At 35.5% G+C, this 14226-nt stretch overlaps 1 protein-coding gene across 5 annotated transcripts in view; it reads right to left on the minus strand.

The window, feature by feature from the left end:
• AGA (aspartylglucosaminidase) overlaps positions 1-14226 on the minus strand; it is a 153977-nt gene that overhangs the window by 120652 nt on the left and 19099 nt on the right. For 4 of the 5 annotated variants that reach the window (XM_068942545.1, XM_068942544.1, XM_068942549.1 and 1 more), the window contains exons 10-11: positions 10407-10571; positions 5958-6012 (exon numbers count right to left, since the gene is read on the minus strand). In XM_068942545.1, the coding sequence (XP_068798646.1) occupies positions 10494-10571 (78 nt within the window). In that variant the 3' untranslated portion in view covers positions 5958-6012; positions 10407-10493. The remainder of the gene's footprint in view (positions 1-5957; positions 6013-10406; positions 10572-14226) is intronic. The other variant, XM_068942548.1, reaches the window with a different exon arrangement.

Genomic DNA, 14226 nt, shown 5'->3' on the forward strand with positions numbered 1-14226 from the left:
TGTATTGTGAGATACTGTTCACTTTTTCTGATTGAAATTTAACGCTTTTCTTTCTTATAAATGCCACTGAAGTTTGTCAGCACTGTAAACTTTAAAGTGTATGAATTTATGGAATGGATAACTCAAGTAATAATTTCTATTCAGTTTTATTAAATTCATGTTTTCAGGTATAAACAAAACTAAATTCATATTTTAAATAAAATATGACACAATCTATTTCCTCTGAATGCAAAATAAAACAAGAATGGACTGTATACTTCAAATCTTACCATAGTTGAATTTATGTGACCCTGCTGGAGTTGGAAAACAGTGACAAAAAATGCCCTACAATGAACAACATGACTCTATAGTTGTATTATGTGTTTTAAATCCAAGTCCTAACATTTGATTCTGATTGCCATTGATTTCCACAACACCCCCCCCCATCCCAATCCATGTGAAATGCTGTATTTTAAAACCATACCACTGAGGTTTAATCTCAATTTATATTTGCTTGTCTTAATGCTATTTGATAAGGCAAGGGGGAAAGTAAATAGAATATATTAAAATATAAAGCGTGAAGTAAAGGAGAAACAAAACTTAGCACCTACTGTAGACCACAAGGGAACTGAACTGTAATGAAACTGTAGCTTCAGCCATAACTGAATTAGAATTAGTTTTTGAAGAAAACAATTGAAAGCAGCTCGTTTGTGAGAGAAAAGAGGTCTAAAAATTTAATTTATATAACATTCTGAAGCATATACACACGTATATGCTTCAGAACAAATGCTGTCATTTCTGACAGCTAACTGCTGTGGTGGATGGGAAGGGGTCAGAAGGACTTTAATGTACCTGAATGTGTATTTAATTTTCCTGAGGATGTTGTGGAACTTCAGTCCACCTTAAACCTTCCATGATGTATGTGAAACCAATTTATTCTTGTCCTATCCAACACAAATTCAGACCAGGCTTTTTATTTCCTCCTTTTAATAGCCTTTTACATATTTTGAGTCTTCTAAATCTTTCCTGGTATGAAGGAAATCCTTTCTCATCACATTAGAGAAAACATAATCTTTATATTACTCAATGAACTCTTTCCAAATAATATATTCCATTCATGAAGCTTATTAGTTAAAGGGGGGTACAAGACCCCAGCTGAGAGCAAAATAAACTACTCTGTATGGTATAGCTTATTTTCTCATTGTCATCTCTTTATATGACACTTATTACAATGTGTTGCAGTGACATATCATGGTAACAGGGCCCATACCTCTAAATCTTTAAAAACGCTATCTAACTAGTTCCTCGCTTGTACATACACAATTGATTAGTGTGACAAAGTCTCTGATCGTTATTCTTAAATTGGACATGCATCATTTCTCTTGCACAGGGATAATTCTTCAGTAGTCCAGCTAAACATGAAAGAAATCAAGAAGAAATATAGCCCTTTTTGATCACTTGCCTGTAACAAACGTTCATCGCTCACTGAAGCTTAAATGGCTTTTACGCTTTGAGCAGACTTTAAACACTTGAAGGATAATAGTTGGATGGTTAAATCTTTTATTTTAACAGCTGGACAAGAAGTAAATAAGTATCTGTTTACATACAGATTTACTAAAAGCAATAATCCTTTAAAAACTTAAATGTGCTGTATGTTGTATTGTTTATGCACTTTTTAACATACCTCACTACTCTGATCAGATTAACTTTCTGTATAAAGTGTATTTACTTTTTGAAGAGGCAAAATTTGAAACCTTTATTGAAATGAGTAAGATGTCCTGCAGAAGCTAAGGACATTGTATGAGTTTCTAGTCTTATATAAAAGGACAGACAATGTTTCACTTCCTAGTGGAAATATATCCACGCTCTTGTTCCAACACTGACTGAAATCATGAATAGGCTTTCAAAATTTCAATAGTCCTTTAGCATGCATTGTTTTAGAAGTATTGCAGAAAAAACACATTGTTATAAATTGCAAAAAGCAATTCAGAAACCAAAAGGAGAAAAAGTGTGTAAAACAAAGTATTTTGGTCCTTGTTATTGGTTCATCTATTTAACAAGAAATTTCTCCCAAAGCTTGAATAATTTAAATATATGAGAAATAACCTACAGTAAAAATTTCATTCTTACAATAGTAAATGTTTCACCTTGAATAAAAGCTTGTGTTTTATTTATTTTTAAAAATTGATTCTGTATCACTTCATTTCTGCTACTTCCAGTTAGCATAACTACAAGTATTAGCATGATATAGCTTATAATCGTCACCTCAAACATGATGTAATAGGTCAGAATAGGTTAGCCAGGTGAAGTAACCAGGGGTGACTGCAGATGAAGAGCTTGAAGAGCTATTGGTCACTATTTTACCAGTGAGATTTCACGTTAGAAATTTTGTAAACTCTCCGTTTGTGCCTAAAGTCACAATAAAACATGTTAACAATTCTAGGTATCTACTCCTCTCTAAAGATATTTCAGAACTGTTGCATCACTGAAGATAGCAATGTTTTGGCCAAACAGATGTCTAAAAGGAAACAAACACTTAGATCAAATAAATCCAGGCAAGAGATGTAATCTAGCAGACAAAATGTATGAGAGGGATTCTGAAACGTACAAAATCAAATTTTAAGATGTTTAAGCAGGAAATAAGGCAAGAGCCAGAGAGAAAGATATGGCCGTTAGAGAAACACAAAATGAAAGCTATGTTTATTGAGTGAACAGAAGGGTAGGAGAAGCAGACCTATGAAAAGTTCTCAAGGTACTGCTTGCATAGCTATCCTTTTTTGTTTATGGAATAAACAAAATTAAATTTAGAAATTAAGTAATCTCCTAGCACTCAAATTAAATGATTTTGGGTCTGTTACCTTTTCCCTCCACTTCGTGAAGAATATTCCTCATGAAGGTAGGGAATGCTGATATCAAGGAGAATTTACTACTAAGTTTTAAAATGCTACAGCTGTCACATACTATACCTTCCTTACCTTTGGTAAGGAAGATTACAAATCATTTAATTGCAATCTCGTATGTCTCACTTATAAATACCACCCCTTTAAGCTATAAGCTTTGAAAGTTTTTAGACTGTGTTCACTCGGGCTTGTGTTTTGTAGGGTTGGTATAGCCTAAATTTGCTTATGAAATATAATATCCTGGTTGTATAATATGACAAGCTGTGGAAAGGTAGAAACAATAACAAAGGGCAAGGATACCCAAGTACACTACAGTAAACTAGCATGTGGAGGAAAGGGGGAAGTGTGCACTTCAGTGAAAACAGAGACAAGGTAAGAGACTGAATTCTAACTCAGCATCTGCCTCCACATAATTTACCACTTTTACAAGTGCACCAGCCTCTTGGGTAGGAGTACGTTACATAAGTTGTTTAACAAGTTGTGGCTCATAGCTGGTTATAAAAGATTTTATTAACAAAGCCGTCAAGAAAACATCTTAGAGTGGATTCCACTCTCAATCTTTCAAAAAGAATGTGCAAGCACAGTTTCAGAATAGTAGACAGATCTTAAAAGGATCTCTTGTGTTTACTCGAGATAAAACTCATTTTCTCTTTTATGCAGCCAGTTTACTGTGTTTTCTTTTTACATTGATTCATCTATTATAAATGAGCACAAATATATATATATAAATAATATATATAATAATATATATAAATAAAGCACAAATGATAGAACAAACTTAATTCAGATTGTATTTGTTTACACATTTTAATGGCTTGTGTTGCATACAACCAACTCTGAAGGTTGGGAAGAATAACAAAGCCTTAATTAAAAGAGGGAACTGTCTGTGCTTCAAGGCTTTGATGATTTTTGTTCCTTATGAATGCCATTACAAATGGCTTTAAAAACATAGCCATTGCTTAAAGGCCTTAGGGTTCTAACATACAGTTTTCTATTTTAACCTGTATTTGTACATGAATATGGGAAACAGAATATATTACAGGTTTCTACAGAAAACTATTAGGACTGAAAGGCTTACTAAGTTCCTCTGAATCAATGCATTCTGAAGGCAAAAGTAACTGCAGTTCTATAGTAAGAAGAAGTCTTCCAGTAAAACCAACTTCTAAATATGAGAGTATTTAGAGTATATTTTAGAGTATTTCTAAATATGACAGTGACTCATAACAGAAAGCAGTCTTTAAACCGTATGCAGAAAACATTTGTTCTGGTTTTATATACCACAAAGCTATCCTCATAAAGCTCTCTGAGCTCAGCTGAGACGCTCGTGTAAAATAGATTTCAGAGGATAAAATCAAGGTCACACAAGCTGTGAAGTAAAAATGTTAAACCTAGCAAATTCTAATGCCATACTCAGTCTCTGCTTTATGGTAGCACTTTGCTTACTATTGCAGTTTAAGTGTAGGCAGAGTAAATCTTTCACTTTGAAAGGAATATTTATTTCCAACTGGTGATATTCTGGTTAGAGTCAACAGATTTTATGCTCCAGTTTCAGGCCTTTATCTCCCTATTTAGACTGCTTTTATTACCAGCTAGAGGCAGTTAAAGGCATGTATTTTTCCTCAATCTATACATGCACAACTACTATTTTATGCTAACATGAATTCAGCAAATAGAATGTGGGCTGGATCAGTAATTCACTGAGGGAGGAATAAATTTACAACCAAAATACGAGCTCAAATTTTGAGACATGACTATGTCACAGTTGTAACTACAGCCTTTATAATTATACATATACAACTTCATTTCTACATCCACCTTTCTGTGTGAAAAGAAATGGTCCTCACTATTTTTCTGGAAGGATGAAAACATAAGAAAGTGGCCTAGCTGTATGGGGGAAGGGAACCTTCAGACAAGTGCAATACAGAACCTTGGAAGACATCATACCTTCATCTGCTGAATATCTATATGAATGTTCATCATTAGTAGCTAAGTACCTTTCACAGAATCAAAAAGTATTGCAAAGTCTTTCATGGTCTTCATAGCACTTGTAGGCCCTCTTTCTCTCTCAACAAAAACCCACTGCTAGAAGATTTTAAAACTCATTGCAACATCTCTCTTGCAGCCTTCTCCACTATGTAGCTTAACTTGGGGTCAGCTACACTTACACTGACATTTGCTGATGACAGCTGGGAAATGCGTTTTAAGCTATATCCAAAGAACACAATCCAGCACCACACAGAGAAAATGAAGCCAGTTTCAGTATCCCAAACCCAAAAAGGCAGCATTTACAAGGAACTTTTACTTTAGTTAACTGATTCTGTTGAAAAGCAGAGTATTGGCCTAACCTAAGCCTATTTCAAACTTAAGGCAGTGTTCATCAAGAACAACTAGAGTAAAAATGATTCACAATTAAATTGGTATAAACAAGAACTAAAACAAGACTAAATTTTTTGGTGTACAAATATTTTGCTACCAGTAAAACCTAAGGTTTTATCAAAAAAAGGAATCAGCTGGATTCAAATTCAAGCACTTCTTCAATAATTTAATAAATTTTAAATTTCAGTATGATCGTAAACATAAAAATGGAAGTTTTGCCATGTCTTTAGATAAATGTTCAAGTAACAGAAGTTACAAAGTAAAAATGAAAGTTTAAATTTCCAATTCAAGTCTAAATTACATTTTAAGAGTAAGTTTACAATATAAAATTTAAAATCATTACTATAACTCCTGTAGAGAGTCTATGGAAGTGGAAAAAAAACTTAGCTAACGTTCAGCTCTGAAGGCAAAGATGGTGGGCTGAACTTCTTAAAGATAGTATTTTCAAGTGAAGAGATCTTGAAGGAAAAAGTGCAATTTGCTATGACTGTAACAGACAAATAGCATTTAAACAAATGCTGGGCTTAGTATATGAACAGTATAAAACTGAAAAATTCACTCAGTACTGGAATGTACAGGCAAACTTAAAAAGCATTTAGTTAGAAGAATTTAAAAAGATAATGCACTCATCTTCATCTTTTCTTTACTATTCATTCTAGCATACATAGAACATACAGTATATCCTTTGCTCTGATAGCTTACCTTATTTGCACTGTATTTTCCACTTTCCATCTCCTTTCCAAAGTTCAGCCTTCACCTAGAAAAGAGTGCAGTCTCATGTTATACTTCTTCATTAGAAAAACAGGATGCTAAACTTTTAACCAAACTAAAATAGTCCAAAAGAACTAGGCTTTACAAATACAAAATAAGTGGAAAACAGCCTCTAAGCAAATTGTTTTCAGAATTATGAACTGAATCTGTGTAGGCCAGAAGAGAACTCTTTACACAGAGTATAAAGTTGTGCTTTATATTAGCACAACTGCTTGAAATTGTGTTTTAACAAAATGAAATTCTATAATAAAAAAAGATGAATAAATTTTTTTCCTTGATTAGTCAGGGTGACTATAAGTAGGTAAATCCAGTATCAGATATTATGGGCAGCAGCAAGCGAAACAGAGGAAATTCATGATAATGTGAAAAGTTTTCAGAAAATTATTTTAGAAACTAAGAAAGAAATTTTTGTATCTTCATCTGAGATGTGTGACTACCTAAGTGGAATTAGAAGTCAAAAAAAAAAGTATATAAGCGTACCTAAAAACGTTTTTCTTCTTTTACCAAAAAAAAAAAAAAACACACACACACAGTATAATAAATATGTAGCCTTAATGTTGGCTACTAATGGATCCCGGACTTTCACAGAGGCCAATACTAACAAGATCTACCCAAATGAAAACTGTTGCAGTCAGGCTATAGAGTTTCACTTTAAACAGTTACACCTTGCTTATTTGTATCCAGTAATACAGCATGAACTATAAGCATAAAAACTTTTTTTATAGTCTTGGCATAAAATTATTCCTCTATGCAGATACTATACGAACTATAGAAGCTTCAGCTATGTATGTTTTGCTAATTATAGCTTGCTTTGGTAAACTAAAACAGGATTATTAAGGCACTGAATCCTGAGACATGACTAGTAATAGGATGAAATAGAAGCTGATATTCAAGTGGGACAGTTGGGAGGTGGGACTGAAAATGTAATGGATACACAAAAGGAGGCAACAGGAGAACAGTTAGGCCACCAACCTAAAACTTCTTGTAGCAAATCCCAGCTATGTGATCTTAATTCAAATGTAATAAAGAAATTAGATACTGCAGTGCTAGACTCTCAGCACCCGATAACAGTAATCAACTGGAACTCATAATGAGCAACTTTTTTTCCTTCACTGCTCTATAAAATCTAATGTGGCGCTTCACCTATTATACATTCATTTCAAACTCAATTTAAAGCCTCTGCTGTCTTGCACAAGATTGATTAACTTTATTTTTAATTCATTGGTATACCAGTTATACCAATACTTGAAGCATATGAAAAAAAAAAATCTAAGGACTTGAAATTTATTATGTAAATCTCAAAAAACTACTAAAGCTTATTTTTTACATATATCCACTTTGCTGTATCTGTTGTAAAGTCTCTTCAAAATAACGGAGTATGCATTGACATGACTCACAGCCTTGATGATAACAAATATTGGAAAAAGCCATTCCTTGGATAGCACTATTAATCATATACCCTGTTATTTTTGTCAAAAATACTAGTCATTGAGTTAATTGCAAGTTTTCAGGTAACTACCACCTAGTGGGCTCTACTGATGGAGGCAGATCTTTTCATGATAGCCTAAGGTGATTATATTCAATCCATGTTTACAGATTGCTTAGACTGCTTGACTGAAAAAATTACTAATGAAAAGCTTGTCATCAAGGTTGGGATTGCTTCCTAGGAGCAAGAATGACACTGGATAGCAAACAAAATCCACAGGTCTCAGCTTCTACCCCTTCTATGGCAATACCGTGGGCTCAGCCACCAACAGGAGGCAGACTGCAAGTCTGCTCTTGACTAATGAGTTAAGAGCCTGTCAACTCACTTGTTAAGTGCCAAAAAAGTACAGCTGTACCTACTTTGAAAAATCAAAGGTACACTAACACCTAGTGTATTGAAAATAAGTTGTATTTAGAATTTCTTGAGAACTATCCCCAGGATTCCCATTTACTCTCCATCCCTCTTCTTTTTTGAGGGATGGACAGGCTGGAGTATGGGGATTTAGGAACCTACAGACTACCATAGTCATAGGCTATCTGATGTTCAACATGCATAAAATCCAGCATTAAATATCAGATTTGTTCTCTTTCTTCCACTTGCCAAAATACAAAACCTACAAAAATGAAAAAAGCTGCTATTCTTCATGGAAAATTTTATCTTACTATTGGTAGCAGCTAAGTTAAAGAATACTGTACATATTCACTGAAAATATTGTTTCCTAAGTGCTACAAATAGTAAGAAGTTTGTGTGTTGGAGGTTATAGGTAGAAAGGACTGATACGCAATCTTTATGACTTTATGACTACTAGCACTGAAAGACTTTAGGAATCTAGTGCTTCCTACAGTTACAAAAGTATCATGAAACATACAAATCTCATGCACTTAGCTATATCATTACCGTAACATGGTAATTACATTCTTCCACCTAAAACAGTGCCCAGTACATCCGCTCTTCAGGCTCCAACACTGCTTTGCCAGATACCTTACTCTGAAGCATCACATCTGAACACAGGTCCAGGTAAACTCCTTCAGGTAAGGCTAAACTAAACATTCTTGCATGCAAGTTTTATTGTTCACTAATTAATTACTCAGATCACAATGATACAGGTAAATTATTCTCCTAGGTATATGCTGCTAACCTTGCCAGAACATCATTAAACACTCGTAAAAGGATGAGATTTATACTGTTCTCCACATATAGGTGATAGCAGGCCTGACACAGGGTGATTGCATAAAGGGAAACATCCCGTCTAGTGTGGTGGTCAGTCTCATAAATTTTGTTTGAAAACAAGATCTATTCAACCACATTTCACAGGTATGATAGAGGAACACCTGATTTGTAATTCTGACAGTGCTTCAGCATGCAATAGGTTGTTGGTCATTCACTACGACACAGACCATCATAACATCCTTGGGAACAGACCTTTAATACTATGAAAACTTAACAGATGGGAACGTAACGAACCTAAGTGATAGATGATTCATGGAAATCTACATTTATTTCTTACTCACCTAAAAGTGGCTCTTAAGGCCCTGATGTCAGTGAGCTTCTCAAACTTAGCCCCTTTTCAAGCTCTGCTGGTATTCAAAGAATGCTTACCAGGTGCCAAGTACCACGCGCAGCCTAACCAATACCAGCACACGAATAGATCTACATGTTCTATATAAGGCTTCACAAGGATTCCTCATGAAATCTTACTTCTGCTTTCCTAGAGAGGCAGATCCTCACCCTAGATCTTCCTGACCATCTCAAGTTTCTCACTGAAAACTGTTTAACCTTGTATAAATGATTTACTATTTATGACAGGAGAATAAAGAGGAAAACATTCTTCAGCCTCAATGTTCTAAGATAATCAGGAAGGTTACCATTTGAATACAGATTTTCATTTTCAGTGATTAGAACAAGCACATGGAACAGGCCACAGCCGCAAACTCACGCTAGCTGTCTACTGAGCAGCATTCAGTATGTTAGCATGCTTTGAGACTGTCTGTCAGAACAGGCCCTGAGGTTTGCTGATGACCAGGGCCTGAGTGCCAAATAGCTTCCTAGCATTAGGAGTTGGTGTTTTTTTAATAGATGCCCGCTAACAGGAACATGCATAGGACACATGGGATTCCCACAAGGCTACAAAGCAGCATCTGAGATGAGGTTAAAAAGTTGGACAAATGCCTAAATCCCCTTTAGACCTTCCAAAGAAAGGACAACTTTTATTTCTTTAAGGATGGAGCATTCAAATCTTTGTGTACTGAGACTAGAGGGCTCAGTGGTTCTGTATTGTTCAGTGATTTTGTTATTCACTGTGAGAAATGCTTTAGAGGCATTTAAATAAGATGGTCTATTGTCTGACCAGACTGCCTCAATTTCTAGCATGCAACTGAAGCTCTTGCAAACACTAAGCCTGAAATAATCACAATTATGAAGTAGAACATAATGGATAAGTAGGACACTGATTGGCATGCTATGAATAGCAAAGACTGACTAAAGGTACATCAATGGCAATTATAAATGACACCTGGAATACTGACCCGGTATTAGCACTTACATCTGACATAATGAGACACTATATTGTTGTTACACATTTCTAAGTACAACTTTATGGAAGATTAAATTTCTATATGACTTTGAAAGAGACTTGATTTTTCAAATCAAGTTACAGAGCTAGAGTTCTATTTCCGAATGTGACTAGAGATGACATCTTGGCTCAGCTGAGTATATTGGCTCTTATCTCACACCTAAACCTCTTTATGATTCACTAACCAGGCACCTCTGTGACAGAATCTCCAAGAGACCAATATAGTAGTCTATCTAAAATACAGTACTATTAACACAAAGCACACCTCACAGCCGCTTTCAATTAAACAGCTCATCAAGGAGAATGAACTGATGGTGCTCACCTTTTCATAAAGCATTGCAGTAAGAGCAGTTGACCTGAAGTAGGAGATCGAAGTTGTGTAGCTTCCTCAGTCAGGGGACATTCAGATTCACATTTTTAGCAAGAAAAGGCCATCAGAAAAAGGTTGGAACTGGACTCTGCACTTTCTCCCCCTGAAGATGGGAAACTGTATGTTAAAGAAACATTTAGAAGACAGGAGAGACAGTATGAGGAAAAAGATCATAATCTGTCAAAGAGAACACTCTCCCAAGTAGTGGAGTCCTGGGTTCAAATCCCCTCAGATTTCTCATGTCTCTTGCTGAATTTTACTGAGGAGAAATGCTAGGACAGACACCCAGCTTGAGGGATGAATTTTGAAACCTTCTGAGAGATAGGCACCTTACTCCAGCCTGCAGGAAAACAGCTACAACTGATTCCACAGTCTGCTTTTGCCAGTGTAAGTGTGGGCTGTCACTGAGTAATTCCCTGCCTTCCTCAACCCCCTCCTCTTTACTGCTGCAGCTGACCTTGTGTTGATACTAATAACCAGTGGCTTGTATGGTAAACCAGACCGGACCTGGCTAAAAACGCACTTTGCAAAAAAAATAAAAATAAAAATAAAATAAAAAATTTCAGCCAGATCAGCAAGCTGATCCATTTTGTACAGCTGTATAATCACAACTGGAAAAGAAAACGCATACTGGATGACAAAACCTTTACCCTGAAACCACACTCTAGAGATGGACACAACTTAAAATATAATCTTGTCTTCAGCACTTAAGTATTAGCTAACTGTTCTCTGTTCAGTACAGTGGCTTTTTGTGGAACCCACTATCACTAGCCTATGTGCCTGGGAGCTTAATTCACAGGAACAAGGATAGTATTATACACATACCTGAGGGCTTTGATGTATACTCCTTCAGCAAACAGCTGCAGTTAAATTACCCTGGAGCTGTTTGTTACTGTTCTTTGATCAGAAGTTATGAACCTCACAGCAGAGCCAGGGGAATGGAGTGCAGGCATCTGCTATTCTCAGTGTATTCAATTTGTAAAGTGCAGATGGAGGTCAGAGGAAGTTAAACTGCTGTATTTAGTAATAAAGCAGCAGTTCAAGTGCATGCATACATTCTAGTCTGCCAGTCAGTCCTGGTAGGGGAACAGTAATCTTCAGCAAAGACACAGAACAACAGTTAAAAGAAGTAACACTGCAGCAAGATAGTTAAAGGCTGTCTGTTAACATCCTAAGCCCATAAGGCGAAGTAATGTTACTCCCTGAAGTCCCATTTTGTAGAGCTGTCACTTTCACAGAAATTGTCATACTTGGTCAGAACTGAGATCACAGGACTTTTCATGTTGACGGGTTTGTAAGAATGGCAAAAGACTCAATTTAACTACAGTTACAGTTCACTGACACTGCAGCCACTCCAATGTAATTTCTTTTCCATTGTATAACATGCAAGTTATTCTTCAATATTGACCAATAAATTAACAAAACCCACTTGACTGTATACTGCCCATGAATTACATGTGTTTATAACGCCTTTTACATTTATCCTTTTAATTTACAATGCTTTGCCTCATCTATTACTGTAAATCCTTCAGAAAAAAAAATCTTGCATAGATAAAGAATGGCTTGCTTTTCCACTGTTCCCTCAAGGTGAGAAGTTATTTAGAAAGCATTCATAACCGTCCAGGCTTTTCCCTTAAATGAGGCAGGTATTTGTCTTCTTTAGAGCTGGCCTCCTCTCACCGCTCCCTAAACTGTTTATTTTTTAAAGATAGCACACAAGGATTATTTTATATAACTGTAAAAAAATTAGTAAAAACTATGCTTGACACACAGCATTCTTGACAGAAAACACGCAAGTGATACAAAAACATAGGAAACTGTCAATTTTATATCGTTCCTCAACGCTCAGGAAATGAGTGCTGCAGAGAGAAAAATTTAGTTATGGAAAATTTCAGTTTCTGCATGCTTCTGTATGTATCAGTTCACCAACCCAACACTCACCCTTGCACACTATCTAAGACGACCTGAAGATGAGTATCCAGGAGTATCGTTAAGCTAGCAGCACAGACACTTTTATTTTCAAACAGCCTGTCACATTGTATTTGATAAATAACCACATATACCATATCTATTTATGAACAATAAGCATTCATAGCCTAGCTAAGTACAATCCTAAATCTGTTACACCTACTGACATTTCCTCAGTTTAAACACCTCCTCCCCCAGCGCTCAAAAATGCAGTTTCTGTAGTCAGCATAAATCACTAACACACTACTTCGTTTAGGATAATAAAGTACTATTATTTTTTGTTTTTTGTTTGTACTATCTTTTGTTTTTATTTTACAAACAAAAAATTCCTAAATTAAGAAAAAGGTCAAGACAAATGACTAATTGCTTGAGGAATTATGTTGCTTTCATGAAGCCTTAACATCGGGAATTTTGACACTCCCCACCTAACCCTGCTTGGCAAAATAATAATACAGGACAGTCTGTATCATGCATGCAGTACATTTCAGAAAGAAAACTAACCAACAGTTGAACTTGCATCAGTATCCTTAGAATGTGTTAGAAAGCCACTTTAATGACATGAGTTTGCAGCTGGTATCATGAAAGCGAGTTAATATGAAGAAAATATTTAGAAGAAATTAAACACCTGTGGATAGTATAATGACGGAAGTACTGAAAAAGCAGTATCCTTCTAATTTCAGAAGCGGGAGAAGGAAAAGTATGCCTACGCATGGAAGAACGCCAGAGAAAAACTTACACATGCTTTTCTGACAGGCCAGATGATGCTTTGAAACCGCTGCAGTTGTGGCATGTACGAGCAATTTATCTATTTGTTTTGCTGCTGATTTTGTCAAATTTCTGTGAAACAGCTTCAATAGTACGTGATACTGGTCATTAGCTACTAAGGCTAAACTGTAATTCATTCTCCAGACCAGTAGCAAAAGAAGTCACATATACAAAAATACATTTTAAAAAATACACAAAAATACATTTTAAAAAGCCAGAGATGCAAGTACTTTTGTATGGGGCAGGAGTGAAGGGGTAGGGTGAAAGACCATGTGGGTGACGAGTCAACTTGCCTAAAAACCTAGTTTTATACCACAGGGCTGAGCAAAAAAGGTTACATAGTATAAAATAATTCTCAAATTTGCCAAGGTTGCATCCTATGCAACAAAAGACAACCTACAGAACAATTTTAGGTGAAGGTTTTAAGTAAAATGAATGTGGTGGCAATATGGTCTACGGAAACTAACATGAAGGTAAATATTCTTCAGACCTTCAAAAATAAAAAAAAATACATCCAGATCCTAACATTCTAAGGTGAAAGAAGTTACTAAAGTTTATATTTCCCATTTCGGTTTTGCAATTACAAACTGATCTTATTATGTGAAACGGCCATATTAAGCAATAGTATTGTAACATACACCTGTAACATGTATGTCATACTGAATGCCTGCCCTAACTTCATTTCTTTCATAAGATATTAAATGGAAGGAAAAAAGTTTACAAAAAACTGCCAGTGTTTGACAAAAAGTTCACCTGTAACTGAGACCACAGAAGTTTGCAAATTCAAATCAATGAACTTTCAATACAGTAGTTTAAATATTTTGATCTGATAAGCGACAAAACATTAAAACCTAAAGGAGATCAGAGTACCACTGTGCGTTTTTCCTGTTCAATTAGTTTGACACTCTACAAAGACTGAACTCAGTTTACAAATACAGTTGAAAGATCAGATTTAAGTTCATATGCTTTCATAAATGCCTTTCTCCTATTTTAGCAGAGTAAGGTTCTATTACAATTTCTGCACAGACTTAGAAAAGTA

Source organism: Struthio camelus, chromosome 4, assembly GCF_040807025.1.
Source record: "Struthio camelus isolate bStrCam1 chromosome 4, bStrCam1.hap1, whole genome shotgun sequence".
Classification (NCBI taxonomy): domain Eukaryota; kingdom Metazoa; phylum Chordata; class Aves; order Struthioniformes; family Struthionidae; genus Struthio; species Struthio camelus.